The following is an 18,285-nucleotide window of genomic DNA, read 5'->3' on the forward strand; positions in this document are numbered from 1 at the left end:
AGTTGATATTTGTGTTTTTGTTTGTATGTATATCTTTGAAACTACTAAGTAATCCGATTATTCGTGTTTTGATTTTAATTTTGCTTGGGTGCCTGTAGACAGTGATGATTTCTTTCCGTCAGCGACCCACTTGTGTTCAACCTATTTTACAAAAAATAAGCAATATATTTATGTCTTTTATAATTTTTTTTTTTTTTTTTTTATTTGAAACGGGCAACGTACAAATTTGTCACATTAGCCATAGGGCAAAACATTAACTACCAGAAAAAAAATTACATCTCACAATTGATAATAACTAATTCCTTGTCACATCACCAACCTGAAAAGCATTAACGCCATGTCTGAGGCCGGCTGAGCTAAAATACCTACAAACATACCCGTGTCATACTTGCTCAGGTTAGCTGCTGCAACCAACTCGCAGCACGATTCCGAACACATTCCACCAATAAATGTTGGACATCTTCTGTCGTACCGCATAATTCACAATTTGGTGAATCACTTTTTTTCATCAGATGTAAAAACTTATTAAGAGGAACATGTGGTTCGCAGTCTGTGTGCTGTTACAATGTTAACCCTACTTAAACTAATATTTGAAACCAAGGTACGCGTGGAGGTTCACTCTGAATGCACTTATACCAAATACCCTTTTCTCGTGAACGTTCATCAAAATAAAATTTCATGGCATTTAATTTTGAATTTATTCGTCGCCTCTAAATAAAATGGTGTATATAATTTCGTGACCTTCCACGATACCTTTTTAGCCAAATGGTCTGCTTCCTCGTTACCTCGCAATCCAATGTGCGCAGGCACATTGAAATCGCAAATTAATTTCATTCAATTGTAAACGGATAACTTTATCTATTTCATACGCTACAGGTACACCTCTGTGCCCAGAAACACTACGAGCTAAATGTTGTAACGCACTTTTACTATCTGTGTATATTACAGCCTTCCTAATACCTTTGTCTTGAATATACGATATTGCACTGGAAATTGCAATAAGCTCACTGTCATACTAACATTCCCTATAACTTTAAAGATATTATAATTCTGATTATCAAGGGAGCCAATTGGATCATAGAAAGCGGCTCCGCGTCCCGAAGAAGATTTGGAACCATCAGTATATAACACGTGCCAACCTTTATACTTTTGTTTTAATTCCGAAATTACATTTGCTTTAAGATTATTAATTTCATATGATCTTTAGATGTAGTAACACAATCCAAATCAGATGAAATTAAAATATCTACGTCAATATTCGACATCCACGTAGATAAGGAAAACATCTGATGTTGATAGTAGTATCTTTGACTTAACCGAAGTGTTTTTTTTACCAATGATTCGTACGTCTCTGAACCTATTTTACCATGGGTTTGTGTTGGTGTGCAATAAAGAGTTATTGTATTGTATTGCATTGTAAACTTCCTATTGATTTCGTAGTATTCACTAAGATTGAAACGTCAAGGGAGTTCCTTGAAGTATCGTGTTTATTGTTTTTATCATAACAAACAGTGATATAAAGCTCTTAATTGACGTATGTTTGTCTATACGGGTCGATAGGTTATCTAGAAATAATTACTATAAGTAAAGTAAATTCAGATTTACTTTTCCTATCATGTTTACAAACAGGAGTCGGTAACAAACTTAAGTATCATCTTCATAGTACAGGGATCCTGTGATCCACGCCCAAACATTGAGGTCTATGGGGAAGGCCTATGTCCAACAGTGGACGTCTTATTGCTGATATGATGATGATGGCGATGATAAACCTAAGCTATAGGGTTCTACAGGCTAGACCTGAAATATATCTTATAGTTCACAGTTTAAGAAAACAAATCGTTCGTCCATGTGAAAGAGTTGAGCAATGAATCATTTGGAAGGGTGGACCTATTTACCGGCCCGGATAATACCGACATGGAAATACCGAGTCTGTTAGTGCACGCTCAATGAGCTTCTATAAGGGTGCGTACACGTAAAACAGGATCGGTATTTCCATGTCGGTATTGTCCGGCTATTGTACCGTTTTTGTCAAACTTAAAAACTAAAATTGCTAAAAGTGGCTCCGAAGCTATTGCCACCACAATTTGGGAATACAGGCGTGATGTCAATGTGTATATATGGCCGGTAAATAGCGGTAACGTTTCGTGTGCTCTGCCTACCCCTTGGGCATACAATGTTATTCGGGCGAAAAGTCAAGATCCTTCTGTCTCTAATGGTGCTTACTGAAAGTACTCCCTGCAGCACGCGTCCATGGCATAGACGCAGATGGTGCCGAACTGCGCGGGCACCTGGGGCGGCGCTGATGAGGAGCAGTCCTCCGAGGAATGCTGTCTCCCATAAGAGGTGCCCTGGTTGCAGCAGAGAAGCGTCGTGTTGGCTACCTCCTCACCTATAGACCCTGGGAATTGAAATAAAGATTTATTTTATTTATGGTTGCAAAAGCACCACCAAATGATAAAAGTCTTGTTATTGGGATCGTGTACGACGATGGCGCCACAAATTGATGGCAACTACGGGCATTATTGGGCATAGGTTGTCATAACTGTCAAGCGAGAAGTAAGTAAACATCTAAACATCGTTATAATTTTAATGAAACCTCATGATATTATCCATTATTAAAAATACTAGGCGATGGTAGTATTGGCCATTACTACGCTATTACATTAACTTTGTGTTTTCATTTAAAAATTAACTTGCTTGTCACGGAAACGGGGTATCGTGCCACCAACAAATTTTTCCTTACTACAATTATCCACATATTTTGTTGTTCTTGTTTCCACCATACTTTTGGAAATCTTTAAAATTTGCAGTCACTTTCCTTGTTAATGTTTTTACAATTTGCAACAAAACATCTCGTTAAGACCATTATTTATTTATCTTAACAACAATAATTGTTGACTGCAAAACCATATAATCTGACAGCTCATGCGAGCACCATTGTTTTCATTTTGAGCCATAGCTAGGTTTCGGCTGCTCTTACCACCCACTTCGCACGGTCCTTTATATGTTTTATCATTGCACGGTTCCAATACATCCTGTACACTTTATAATTATGACAACTTTATACATGACCTAAATAGGTTAAAGCTAAACGTATATATAGGTATAACTTGACCAGCATGCGGTAAACGTCCAATAAACATGCATCAATGTCGGGCAAGCGGTTCATAAAATGTGGGTCAGATATTATTAGAAGGAAACCACCGGTTGAGTGACACCCACAGCACCCACAGGGTACCGATATAATAATTGAGTAAATGCATTCTGCAAGAAGTGAATTCCTTTTGGTAAAACCAGATGAGCAACCTAATTTGATTTGTAAGCCTATGTAGAACCTTATCATGTGACATTTACAATCTTTCGATGAGCATTGTTGTTGATAGATAAAAATGTTTATTTTAAAGGGTTCTACGGTAGCTCAGGCATTAAATTGATTTTAGTAGGATTAGACATTGAAGTACGAGTAAAATAGTTTTGAAATGAAATGAAATACTTAGTTTATTTTACTTTTTGCAAATAACTTTTTAACTTTAGTTTAAATAGATAAAATTTAAAGAAAACTAATTGTATAAACCTAATTAACTAAGAGGCTGTTTCACCATCCATTGATTAGCGTTAACCGACGGTTAAATGTGATGCCGTCTCCGTCTATTCGAACAAAACAAATAGAGACGGCATCACACCGCCAGTTAACACTAATCAATGGATGGTGAAACAGCCCCTAAGTCACCTAATTATGAATTATATAAAAATAAAATGATAAAAAAAAAATTGTTTACTTATAGGTCAATGTAATCGTGAGATAATTACAATTATTATTTCAAATATTTATTAAAGTCAGTGATATATATTATATTTTTTTAAACGCCTTAGGTATTAATGTTTTCTTGACAATATATTTAAATTTCCCTTTTTTTAGCCAGTCTGTAAGATGGAACTTTAAGCTTCTCTGTGTTTCTAGTAGCCTTTCGCTTATCGACGTTAGTGGGAAAATCACATATATTATTTTATATTTATTCTATCTCACTCTAACGTACCTATACCCGCGTCCCTGAGTTGCCGAAAATACTGACCAACGTGTAGTGTGATTATAGCTCTGATTGTGTCACACATAAAATCACACCCAGGGCTTATACAAATTTAATGTCCTTGAGACAATTAACCTACTGAGTAATTCTGTTCATGAATATAATATTTTGTTTATGACATTTAACACAATGTGTTACCGATTGGCAATTTTTTGCTCGTATGAACTCGTTGCAAATTACTACCAGATGTGTCCCCATCTGTTGGGTTTGGGGCAAATTTATAAAAAAAATTGGAACCGATTCCCACCATAAGCTTTGTACGTAAAATGGTTCCAATGGAAGATCAGGCTTATTGCTTAACACCCATAGAATCCCAATCGCTATCATCACTTCTTTCTGTTACACGTTATAAGACGAGGGTAGAACGGGATGGTAAATTCGATTGCGATTGCGCGTTAGACGAAACAGCCTCAGCGTCGGCTACTAGGCCGACATCATGATGAATGGGACCTCGTAGTGACCATTTCGTGACAATTTGTCTCTGTCTTTTAAAAAAAACCTTAAATGTCATGAATGTTTTTACTTTCTTTCCTTCATAAGCAGTAGAGCGAGTAAAGCTACTTATTTTTATTTATTATTTTTATTATACTAAACTAGCTTTTGGCCGCGACTTCGTCCGCGTGGAATTCGGTTATTGCGCGCTGTTCCCTCGGGAACTGTGCTTTTTTCCGGGATAAAAAGTAGCCTATGCCACTCTCTGGCCCATAAACTATCTCTGTGCCAAAAATCATGTCGATCCGTCGCTCCTTTTCGTCGTAAAAGACGGACAACTATACAAATACACACTTTCACATTTATAATAATCAGTATGGATTACTAGATATATTTTTAAAGCTTGCTACTATGAAAACGATCAAGTTATTCGGATGCTTTAGTCGGGGACCCTGTGGTGTAATTGAATTTTAGACGCCTGGTACGATCATCATCTATTGCTCATCATCATCAGCCGGAAGACGTCCACTGCTGATCAAAGGCCGCCCCCTTAGAACACCTCAATGAAAGAAAACTCGCCACTTGCATCCACCGGTTAGAAGTGGACGTTATTTCACGTCACCGTATACAGTAACTGGTGACGCGCTGAATAACCAAATCACCGTTTTTTTTTGTAACGAGCTATTTTTGTGGTGATGCGATTTTCGCCTCAACGTTACAGTAGGGCTACTACGAAACTCGAAACTCGAAGTTCGTGTCGTGTGGTCTCTCTGACACATACACCGTTTAATACGAGAGCGAGAGGGACGATACCATACGAACTTCGAGTTTCGAGTTTCGTAGTAGCCCTGCAGACGTCACGAGTAGCACAGAGTAAAAATTATAACCTTAACTTTATACAACGTCAAAGAAACGATTCTTAGATTATGAAATTATTGACATTACACCGAAAAACGATGCTTGTGATAAATAACGTCATAGCTCAATAGCTTGTAACAAATTACGTTAAATACTAGTTTCATTTCTAATTCGGTTACAGTGGCTGTCGCAGAACGCGTCACTGCAGGTAGTGAAAGAAACTGGTTACTAAAATCACTGGTTTTAGTAACCAGTGACATGATTCTTGTCACCAGTTTCGTTTCGTTTCGCTCAAATTACGTAACGACTCACACCTACCACCGGTTGCCGGCTACTCTCACGATGTTGTCCGTCCACCTAGTGGGAGGCCTGTAACGGTTCGTCTTCCGGTTCGTGGACTTTTCTCCCCCAAATCTGTTAATGGCGCACTGACGGATGACGGATGACTTCTATTGGTAATGGCGTAAAATTAAAGATGACAGCTATTGGGGCAGCGATCGACACTAGGACGTTTATATAGGTGACTAATTTATCATCCTGAGCCCTAACTTTTTTTAACAGACGCAGTACTTAAGACCTAGACGTAGTTCACCAGCTTTGTTAATTTGGACATTATTTCAAAATTCTTAAATTCTTTATTCAATGAACAATTTGTACTTTATAAAGTACATTCGGCCGTTATTATTAGTGTTAATTGGTCCTTTATAAAGTACGCGAGGAATCACGAGGTTATAATTACTGTTTTTTTTTTATTAGTTGGGGTTCCTAAAATTGTAAAAAGGACACAGAAGTGCTAAATTCAAACTTAACGAACGTAAACATCGTCAACCCAGCTAATATACCTCCCACGGGTGGGTACAGGCCTCCTCTTAGAATAAGAGGATTTTGGGCGTAGTTTCCATGCGGGCCCAGTGCGGATTGGGAATTTCACACGCACGATTAAATTACTTTGCAGATTTGTGCAGGTCTCCTCGCGATGTTTTCCTTCACCGTAAAGCTCGAGGTGAATTTTAATTAATGTAATTTCACACATAAATTTCGAAAACCTCAGAGGTGCGAGTCCGGATTTAACTGATGATCCGGAGTGACTGTATCTACTAACAAAGCTATGGATTTTTAATCTGAAATAAAATATTATTATTATTATTATTATTTTTCGAAGGATTTTTTTTCTCAGCTCTAGGCTGGTATTAACTACATTTACGGGTTATTCACCAAGTAAATGTAGCAAGAGTTGTAGAATAAATATTTTTTAAGAAGATTGCTGAGGGCTATTTTCAGGGTCTAGTTGCATGAACTTTCTCACTATTCTGCATGTATTAAGTATTGCGGCTTTTTGTAAAATTGTGTAAACGTGGGATTTTATGCCTAATAATTTTAAGCTATGGTGTAGGTGGTTTGGGATGACGCCTGTTGTAGATAGGACTATTGGAACTACGTACACTTTCTCCTGTCTCCATAGTCTAGCAACTTCGTCTTTTAGGTCTGCATATTTTGTTATTTTTTCCGTGATGGTCTTTTGTAAATTGTGTGTGTTAGGGATTGAGATGTCTATGAGGTATGTAGTTTTGTTTTATTTTATCTATTAATGTGATGTCAGGTCTATTATAGTGGATAGTACGATCTGTGAGTATAGCGCGGTCGTAGTATAATTTGTGTGTTGTATTCTCAAGTACTACCTGCGGTGTGTATTTGTAGTATGGGGTGTGTGTGTCTTGTATAAGTTTATGTTTGTGTGCCAGGTTTTGATAGATGATGTTTGCGATTTGATTGTGTCTGTGTGTGTAGTCTGTTTGTGTTAGCGTTGTGCATGCTCCGGTTATGTGTTGTATGGTTTCCGATTGGTTATGACATCTGCGGCATTTGTCGTTTGTGAGTGTTGGATCTTTTATTATATATTTTCGGTAGTTTTTAGTATTTACGATTTGGTCCTGAATTGCAATAATGAAACCTTCAGTTTCTGGGAACAAGCTGCCTATTTTTAGCCATGTGTTTGATGCAGGTGTGTCTATGTGTGTTTGTTCTAAGTCACGAGGATGTCGTCCATGAAGTACCTTTTTCTTCCAGTTATTTATCAGTTGTGCTTGTGGGTCATTTCCGTTAATATTTTGCGTGTCAGGTGGTTCGTGTAGGTTTAGCGGAGTGTAGTTGTGGTCATTTTGGACGATTGTGTTGTGTATATTGCTTGTACGTGATTTGGTGTGAAAGAATGTTTGTAAGCTGTGTATTTGTTTTTTCCAGAGATAATGAATATTTATCATCCCCTACCTCCTTCCTGTCTCTTGATAGTCAGTCTTTCTATTGCAGATTTAGGGTGTAAATGGTTATGTTTTGTTAGTGTTGTGCGTGTAGTTCTTTCTATGGCTTCTATATCGGTCTTGGACCATTTTATAACTCCAAATGAGTATGTCAGGATGGGGATGGCGTAAGTGTTTATGGCTTTAATTAAATTTTTGCCAGATAATTGCGATTTGCATATTTTATTTAGGCGGTTTTTGTACTCAGTACTTAATGTGTGTTTAGTTATAGTATGGTCCAAGCCCTTTAACTGTTTGTATCCGAGATATTTGTATAGGTCATTTGTTTCCATTGCTGTTATAGTGTTATTGTCGTCTATTGTATAGTTACCTGGTTGGATCTTTCCTTTTACTATGTGTAGTGTTTTACATTTCTCTATGCCAAATTCCATGTTGATGTCGTTGCTGAATGTTGCTGTGATTTCTATTAACTCTTCATGTCTTTGTCTGTCTTGGCGTATAATTTTATGTCGTCCATATAAATGAGGTGTGATAAACGTGTATCTGTTGGAGTGTTCCTGAAGTTGTATCCAACTCGGCTGTTGTTCAGTAGATGTGATAAGGGGTTGAGGGCGAGACAAAACCACATGGGACTCAGGAATCGCCTTGATAGATACCTTTCTTAATGGAGATGGTGCGCGTTGTTATTGTGTTATTACCAGCATTTAATTGAAGAGTAGTTTTCCATTGATTCATTATATTACGTAGAAAGTGAGTTATTTTTGGGTCTATTTTATATATTTCTAATATTTGTAGCAGCCATGAATGGGGTACGCTATCAAAAGCTTTTTTGTAATCAATATATGTACAGTGTAGGTTTCTATTTTTACTAGTCGCGTGTTTGTGGATGGTGGAGTCAATAATCAGCTGCTCCTTGCATCCCATATGGCCTCGCCTGCATCCTTTTTGTTCCTCTGATATGATTTTGTTGTGTTCTATGTGACTATTGATTTTTCTAGTTATTGCTGATGTTAATATTTTATATATGGTGGGTAAGCATGTGATTGGTCTGTATTGTGATGGATGTGAGGAATGAGTTGTTTTGGGCAGCATATATGTTATACCGATGGCTATAAATTCTGGTATATTTTGTTTGCCTAATATTATTTCTGTTAAGTTTTTTGCTATGTTTTTGTGTATTGATGTTAATTTTTTATACCAGTAGTTATGTATTTTATCTATCCCAGGTGATTTCCAATTGTGTAGTTTCACTGTTATATTTGTTATGTCAGTTTCTGTGATCTCCTCAAATGTCATCTCTTCTATTGTATCCCATTTCTTTCTTTCTATTTCTATCCAGTCTGCTTGGTCATTATGTTGTTTATTTTCTTCCCATATGCTACCCAAAACGTCTCTAGTTGTGTCTGTGTTGGTATGATGTGTCTGTGTGAATCTCTGTGTGTTGCGTGTGATTGTGTAGGTTCCTGTAAAATCCTTTTCATTTGTTGCAAATAAAATATTGTCATTCTTTCGTTTTTGTGCTTTCATATACCTTCTAAGTCTATGTACCTTTAGGGCCAGCTTCTGTTTTAATGTATCTAAGTATTCTTCTGGTTTTCTGTTGTCTGCTTCATGTCTAGTGTGTGTAATCCTGCTCCTAAATATCTCTTCTACTCTTTTCACTACTTTACGAGACCTATTATTATTTATATATTGGGTGAGTCTACCACAATCTGCCCTGAGTTGTTCAATATCTCTTTCTAGTCTAGCTTGCCATGGAGGTTTGTTATGTTGTTTTTCTTACTGTGTGGTGTGTGTTCTGTTATCTTGTAGTTTAGCTCTTCGGAGATAACTACAGCGGTGCAGTAAATAAGGTATGAATATCTATTAGTTGTGTGTCGTCTGAAAGAAATCTATTCAGTATGTCGCAGTTAAATAGATGCACTAACTGTGAGAGTTTGTTATTGTATTTTAACTTTGGTAATTTCGGTCTACTACATGGGTTAATTCCTGAGTATTTGGCTATTGCAGAGTGAAATTTATCAAGAATTACTTGAGTGTTTGGTTCAGTTATTGTGTCGGGGTTAAGTAACGCTTCTATATCATTTTCTAAAGTTAATGTTATAGTTCAGTCTGAGTGGACGAGTTGGAAATGTGTGATTGTGTGTATAGTGTATGTGTGTCTTGTGTGTGTTGTTGTGCATCATTTTCGGTATGATCGTGCGATGGTATGAGACAGTAACGTTTGAATAATTATAAGATCTACATTATTTAACTCTTTTTGTACTTCGTCTTTCAATTGGGTTAATTCTTGGTCACTTAGATATTTATTTCTAATAATGGCCCGTCTTTGATCGGATACACGTTGTTCACTGACTTTAACAGTGGGATATTGTCGTTGGAAAAGTTCATGCAACTGTTTTCTATAAGTGGTCATGTCGGTCTCTAATTTAGTGATATTGTAGTAGGTGCGCATGATGAATAGGTTAACATCTTTGGTCCAACTCATGCGCACCCTAGGTTTCCCAGCCTTAGTGGACGCAGGCAAAAAGGCATTCGCCTCCTGCGCAACATCTAAGACGGGCGTGGGTGCTCTGCGAGAGCCCACGGAGGATATTGGTGATGGTATATAAGATGCTGTTGATGGACTGTATGGCTCTACTGTTGAGTTTGTACTGATATCGTCACAGTCGGTCAGTCTGTCATCTGTCTGGTCTGGTACTGATTCATATTCTGCAACAGTTCTCAACTGGGCAGAATTTTGCGATACGGTGTCCCCCCAGAATACGTGGGACTGCCTGAGCTAACAAGCTCAGGGCGGGATTCTCCGTCGCGGTTAGCTTCGGTACCCGCCTGGGTAGATATCTACCGTTTCTTAGGCGCATCGCATTTTTCTGTTTACTATAGCTCCGTTAGCCATTGGTAAGTTGTAGCTAAATAAATAGCTGCCAATGTCCGCCCCTCACGTGATCACAGATGTTCGGATCGGACGTGGAGTTAGGTTTGTGAGGGGCTTATTATTATTTATATATTATTATCCGGATTAAACCCACGATCTTTACTTGAGAGGTCATACATACGTCACACCACTAAGCCACTACGGCTGTTCAAAGTGAGCATTATGTCAGTAAGTACATATGTACTTATATTAAAGATGCAATTTATGTCCATACAACAACTTAGGTACATACCTTAAGTTTTATATCAAAAGTTATTTAATCAGTATAAAGACGTAATAAATTTCCTCTAGTCAAAAGCTATAATTATTTATTAAAAACTATATAAAAGTCATCTCGTTGACATATCTTTGAATTTAACATCTTTTTTTATTAAACTCCCTCTCTGCAACTTTCTGCTTCTACATCAATTTCACCAAATTATCACAGAAAAGTCAGTTACTAAAACACCACTAATTACACTAACTTACGCACAATTACCATCTCATCTAATTAAACTCACCATACACCACTCTACACAACTGCACCAGTACACACACTACAACACCCTTCATAGTTTATCGGAACAATCTCGAAACTTCTATAATTCCATTTCAATCTAAAAACAAAAGAACGCCGGTATTTTTTAAATTAGGAACGAATGATCCATGAATCCTTTTCGACGCAGGAGCGGCGGCTGCGCGCGCACGGCACTATCTATTTCGGTTGCGTTCGTACTGCACCGTCTCTGTCTTATCAAAGATTAAGCAAGCAAAGCAGATGGTTCATACATACGGGGAAGTAGGTCTCTGCCCTCTGGAGCATATGGGTAGCTTGGTATGTTTTTTTTAATTTGTTACAATGGTGTTAATAATGTTGGACGCTTTTAAAGTAAAATGACTGCCATTTTTAACACGCATATTTATATTACTCAAGTGACTACGTCGAGCCGATTGTGCGTACCTACTCCTAGCTAAAAGGCCGGCAACGCACTTGTGACTCTTCTGGTGTTGCAGGTGTCCATGAGCGACGGTAATCGCTTACATCAGGCGATCTGTTAGATAGTTTGCCCCCTATTCCACGACACTTGACATTCATACGACAGGGTATTATCATATTGTACCCACATGATTCTTGTTAACAGGATAAAACCTATGGATCACGCTACAAATAAACTTTCGGTTCATGAATACTCCGAAACTGAAACTGGTTCGGCTTCTGAATTCTGCCAAAATTTTAAATACTTTTAAGACTTGTGCAATAAAAACATCAAGTATTACAAAATGTGGTTGTGTGTGGTGTGGTTGTGTTGATCTGAAGATGAACTCTGGTTGAATTCCAAACGCGTCAGTGTATTGTGGTGATAGATGGGTTTGTGTGATTTGTGTGTGCTCTTACAGTGTGGAGATGGAGGAACTACATGAACCCACATTCCTTGCCTAAATGTAGGTATCATAAAGGTTCATTGATATGAACCTCTGCAATGTAACGCCTGATTCAATAAATAATTTAAGACACAATTTTTATTTTTGTAGCTTCGCCACCTCGCTCATAGCGCGGGCGCTAACTGTATTCAACTGCACGTAACTTTCTACCATCAGCCTATATCGTTTGACCGAAAGAAACAGTCAGTGTGATTGGGCCTCATGTTGTATAGTTAATACTTACGCCACTGCCGTAATCTGTGTGTAATTATACAGCCAATGTTCTTGTGAGTATAGAGTGTCGCGTCTGCCCTATAGCTTGCTCTACCCAGCCTCCCACTCCGTCTGCAGGCTGACTAATGCCCTCAGGATACTTTGCGTCTCACAACATGTCCTATGTAAGCTCGCTTTTGTTGATATCAAATTTATTTACAGACTATCATTCATCTGAGTTAAGTGTAGCTAAGTTTGTATAGCTTTAGCCCGCGGGTTTGCTTTCTGCAATTGGGCCTTATTTACTATTATGGAATTCTTTAAGTACAGTGTTACGTTTTTCTGTCCGTCTGTCACTGCCAATTTGATATGCATATACTGAAGTTAATAAAGCTTAAAGTTACTGATACTTTTAAAGTAACTTTTGGTGAAAAATAAAATTAACAACTAATTGTCGTGTTTTTTTTTTATTCGTGGTCGCCACTCGAGGACTTTTCTCCCCCAACGGTTATCTGTTATTCGAGCGATGTGGCCCGAAGACGAAGCGTTGGCAGGCCTCCCACCAGGTGGACTGACGACATCGTGAGAGTAGCGGGAAACCGGTGGATGCAAGTGGCCAGCCTTGTGGCCTTTGTCCAGCAGTGGACGTCTTCCGGCTGATGATGATGATGATGATGATGATTTATTTTTTATTTCTAATTTATAAAAATGGGCCTCCTTAATCTCCAAAAATGCTTTTAGGTAAGTATTAGACTATTAGGGGCTGTTTCACTATCCATTGATTAGCGTTAACCGCAGGTTAAACGTGATGCCGTCTCCGTCTATTCGAACAAAACAAATAGAGACGGCATCACACCTAACCGCCAGTTACCACTAATCAATGGATGGTCAAACAGCCCCTTAGAGCACCGTTATGATGCACCAACGGACACAAACGACATATTTACCACTAATGTATTAGGCTAAAATAGGTACGTCAATAATTTGAACATGCATAAAAATACATACAAACTATGAAGAGCCTATTTTTTTTCGAAATCGGTTAGAAAAGAGTTCCGTTTCGTTCAAGAGAACTTATTCCAAAAGTTAACATTACTTTATGCTCTACCTAAGACATAAATCAAATAGATACATGACCACATGCCGACTATAGGACCTTGCCACGACCAAGCGCGATCAACGACGCAGCAAGCGATTTTTTCCTTATAGTTTACAATATTTTTTATGACAAATTGAAAGTTTGTGAGAGTGTGTGTTCGTTATGTACTACTACTTATTTAACGCTAAAAAGTTAGACGTATTTGGATGCAATGGATGTAGATAGCGGGATATCGGGAACAAACACATTGGTTACTTGATATTTAAGCTCTCGTGAGTAATGAAAAGTAATACCCATTACTGAGAGGTTTTGAGCCGGTCGGTAACACTTTTGAATGGGTACTGACTATTGAATTTAAAGTGATTTAACAAAGTTCTAAACTACTAGACTGATTTTTTAACTTTAAGTTTTTAGGCAGTGGGGTTTTTATTTATATATTTAGTTCTTGGCAATCATAGCCTTGTTTGGTTTGGAAAAAAAATGGCGTAAGAAACTTCACAAAAAACATTTTTACTAAAAACAAATAACTACATATTTCTATAATGCTACTAGCCACTTGATTGTACATTAAATAGTCATTAATTAGATAAAATGTGGATTATGGTAGCTAAGTAAAGTACTTAGCTATTGTCAGTCGACCAATAACGCACTTGAGGTATCCCATCTTAGGCCTCTAGGTTGGCAACGCATCTGCAATACCCCTGGTGTTGCAGGTGTTTATGGGCGGTGGTGATCTCTTACCATCAGGAGACCCACTTGCTCATTTGCCATCCAGTCGAATAAAAAAAAATACACGCTAAGACTCGATCGTGCAATGAACAGAAAAATATCTCGCCGCCAGTAGCGAGTGTTCGTGACCAGACCTTTAAAGTTCATCCGGTTTAGCTGCAAATATCTTCTTAGAAGCCTATCTAAGTCAATCTAAACGAGCTCAGCTTTTGATTTAGCCTTCCAGTAAATTAGTTTTGTTTCTCTACATCGTGCGATATTTATGTTTTGTTTGAATCTTTTTGTGAAACATTTAATATTAAGAGGGTGTGAGGGTGGGTGAGGGTGTGGGTGTGGTGAATATTTGAAGGAAAGAAAGAAAGAAAGGTTTATTTTGGCTCCATAAGTACCACCTAAAACTAAGACTAAAACTAGCACTAAAACTATGTTACTTGGTGACACCACAAGATACCAAAAAGGGTCTGCACTCAGCTGTGTTGCCGCACATTATGTGCAGTAACGCTGGTTTTCTGTGGAGCCCAACTTGAGGGTGTGATGTTCCATCGCTTTAGGGAAGCAAGGATGAAAATCCCTAAATACCTTTTTTATTTTATTATTATTTGTGGTTATTTGGTATTTTTATTGTATAGATCTAAGGTTACCAAACTTTTTTCCCGTAGACCACTTTCAAAGTATTATTTTGTTTTCAGTGGACCCCCTGCTGCTAGATTTCTATCTAGGGACTATATTCGCAAAACGTCCATTATTTTCACATCAACGTAGAAACTCATCTGGTCTCTCTTGGACCCCTGGGGGTACCTGGACCACTTTGGGAACCTGGTATAGATAAATAAATAAAAAGCCACCAGTTCACGGTGGATGCAGGCTGCTGCCAACCGAAGCAGGGGAGGCCCATGTCCAGCAGTGGACGTCCTACGGCTGAATGATGATGATGACGAAATAAATAAGAAATCCTGTTATAGATCTTGAGGACTAGCCGGTATTAGTGTGGAGCAAACTTAATTTAAACTATCATTATCATCATGGGAGAGATCTATGTCCAACAGTGAACCTCCTATTACTACAGTTAATGATGATGATGATGTACGTAGTATTAATGTCGGCGGCCGATCGTAAAATCTGCCAGATCGCGAAATTCCTAGGCATATCGTGAAATGGCGCCACGTACGACGACGAGCGAAGCGAGGAGTGGTTAGTGTTAATTGTAACCACAACGCACGAGCCGAGCGTGCCGTTGCAGCGGCCGGCGAAGTGCCAGAACCGATAATATGGCGGCGTTTCATGATATGCCTAGGAATTTCATGATCTGCCTAAACGTCACTAGGCAAATCGTTAAACGGTGAGTTTTGAACGATATGGCGGATGTCCCTTAGCTAATTCATGAAATTGTGCCATTTTACGATATGCCTGGGAATTTCGTGATCTGGCGAGTTAGGATCGGCCGCTGACATTAATAATACGTATAATATGCAAGTGTTCCTACTAGCCTCCCACTTCAAGGCTTTCCATAAACATTAACAAGCAATACAATAGATCTTCATACATTTTATGATCCTACTTGCCTATTTAATACTGAACTACCGAACTACCAACTTACCTGAACAGTCAGCCGCGGCGCCACAAGTCACTTTGCAATCAATTTCCACAACAAAAAAACGTAGTCTATCATTTCCCCACCCGCAAAGATAACTTGGTAGTTCTGACATAATTTTGCAATGGTCGCCAAGGCGATGTTACATCATTCTACTAATAAGGTATGTCTGTCTGTTTTCGCACGTCACCGCTAAAAGGAACGGAACATCTTAATTATTTAATCAAACTTTTATTATGGCATTACATACTGCTACGTAGCTGTCGAAATAAGTACACATATGTGTTATTGTCAGCTTGGTCAGTTCAAACACTGACACTGTACAGTGACAATTCGTAAGAGAGCGGATTTGAAGTAGCGCTGTCAATTTCGAACATGAAACTACCGTGAGACTCACACATATTAAATATATTGACCCGGATAACTGACGTCTTAAATCGAGTTTAGCTCGACATGTTTCGGGCTAATCCGTAGCCCTTGGTCTTCGGAGCAAAACATTTCATTTGTTTCAGATGACAAGTTTAATATGGATATCACTAGTGCGATGGGTTAGATAGATACTTAGATAGATTTATTTATTAGATATCATATTGTTTATTGGTCTTAGGTACAGTTATCTTATTACTTACTTACCGCAATGCAATCTTATAGATAATTAAATTCAATAAATGTTATTCTTGCAACAAAATATTTGCAAAGAAATATATTTTATTCTAATTAAAGGAGTTTTATACAGCTCAATCTTAGATTTACCTCCCAAAAAAAAAAAAAATTGATCCTATTTATTCCGCACGTTTTTGATAAAAATAAATACTTGTACTAGTCTTATCCATATTAATCTTTTAATCACTACTTCAAATCCGCTCTCTAGTGATAATATCACCACCATCACCATCCCAGCCTACTTACGTCCCACGCTGGGCACAGGTCTCCTCTTAGAATAAGAGGGCTTGGGCAGTAGTTCCCACACGGCCCAGTGTGGATTGGAAACTTCAGACACATCAATTAATTGCTTCACCTTTTTCCTTCACCATAAAGCTCGTGGTTAGTTTCAAATATAATTTTGCACATTGACTATTCACACATTCCGTTTTGCTCGCTCGGCTCGTGCGTTGTGGTCACAATACATACATACTAACCACTCCTCGCTTTGCTCGTCGTACCTACATTTTTCTCTTTTTCGGCATATCACGCACGATGTGCCCGGTATAGAGCTCGGAATATCGACGAATGCTTTGCTCTAATCCAGGGTTTCTCAAAGTGGGGTACGCGAACCCCTAGGGGTTCGCTATTCGACGGTAGGGGGTTCGCGACATGGTTTACGTGATGGTGGCTGCAAAACTGGCAAGATGATTAAGATTGGTTTTTGGAGTCTTTTTGTATTTTTTATTTCAACTTCAAATTTGTTACTTATTTGTTGTTGTTTGTTTCAGTTTGTATTTTCGTTGGCAAGACGATTCTTACCTATATTTGTTACCTTTTATTGAAATAAAAAATATACATTAATTATCATGATGATTGAAATAAAAATAAACTTAGTTTCTCCAACAGCCAGTTTTATTACTTTCTTTGGGGGGGGAGGTAGGGGTTCGCTGTCGTCTAGAAACTTTAACAGGGGTACGTGGAGTCATAAGTTTGAGAAACCCTGCTCTAATCGATCTGCCGTATTTTTTCTTAGTCACATCGTGATTTGCCTGGCCAAATATTGGGCATACTAGGAATTTCGTGATCTGGCGGATTTTACGATCGGCCGCTGACATATACATTTATAAATATTTTTACGAGTCAAAATCTCTTTGGACTATCTTTATATAACACTACTATGACAGCAATTGCGCGTGGGTGACGACTGACGACAAACCCACAGCACACGATACTACAGTAACTTGACAATGTGAATATAATTAGTCTGATGCACTAATAATCAAGTAATTTTATTGAATCAGGCGTTACTTTGCGGAGGTCCATATCAATGAACTAAAAGAATTTCTTTGCTCACCCGCGACCTTATGATAGCTAAGTTTATGCAAGATATGCGATGAGAACCAAAAGATCCAGAATAATCACCCCGGGTGTTTTAATAGCTATGATAAGAGTGAAAATCACGAAAGTTTAAAACATCACTCCACTAGCCGTAGTGTGTTAGACACTACCTACATTTGCCGACACACGATATCCATTCAAGTACCAGCCCCAACGGCTTTCTTTCTTCTTTCTCTTCTTTCTATATTATAGGTAGTGCCACCAGAGTTGAGGTCACAGGACCATGTCTTGTAATGACAGCGGGATTCACTCATTCATTTCATTTGTTTTCCTTTAATGCAATCAGTTCTTCAAGCTGTGTGTAATCATTCACTTCAACTCTCGTGGCACTACCTATAGTCGCGTTTGTTTTCTGACTAGTTTCGTCCATTCATTCAGTTCGGTATGCTCCTATATAATAATAACCCTCTCTTCTTATTTTTAACATTCACTATCTTCAGCTGATACACAGTTTTTTCCATGATTTTTGTTAACTTTGACACACAGGGCATTATCATTCACTCTTAATGAGAGAGCTGCAGTTGTAGTTCCCACGCGAGCCCAGAATAGATGGGGAACTTCACACACAAAACTCAGAACCTAATGCAGTGCTTGACAGACTATAGATAAAACCTGCTATAAGTATTAAAAATACA

General features: G+C 38.2%; 1 protein-coding gene across 2 annotated transcripts in view; it reads right to left on the minus strand.

The window, feature by feature from the left end:
- Nucleotides 1–11,276, minus strand: part of LOC141438857 (uncharacterized) — a 31,743-nt gene extending 20,467 nt beyond the window's left edge. For both annotated transcript variants that reach the window (XM_074102890.1, XM_074102889.1), the window contains exons 1-2: nucleotides 11,075–11,276; nucleotides 2,224–2,398 (exon numbers count right to left, since the gene is read on the minus strand). In XM_074102890.1, the coding sequence (XP_073958991.1) occupies nucleotides 2,224–2,398; nucleotides 11,075–11,126 (227 nt within the window). In that variant the 5' untranslated portion in view covers nucleotides 11,127–11,276. The remainder of the gene's footprint in view (nucleotides 1–2,223; nucleotides 2,399–11,074) is intronic.
- Between the last annotated feature and the right edge of the window lie 7,009 nt (nucleotides 11,277–18,285).

Source organism: Choristoneura fumiferana, chromosome 19 (assembly GCF_025370935.1).
Source record: "Choristoneura fumiferana chromosome 19, NRCan_CFum_1, whole genome shotgun sequence".
In the NCBI taxonomy this organism is placed as follows: domain Eukaryota; kingdom Metazoa; phylum Arthropoda; class Insecta; order Lepidoptera; family Tortricidae; genus Choristoneura; species Choristoneura fumiferana.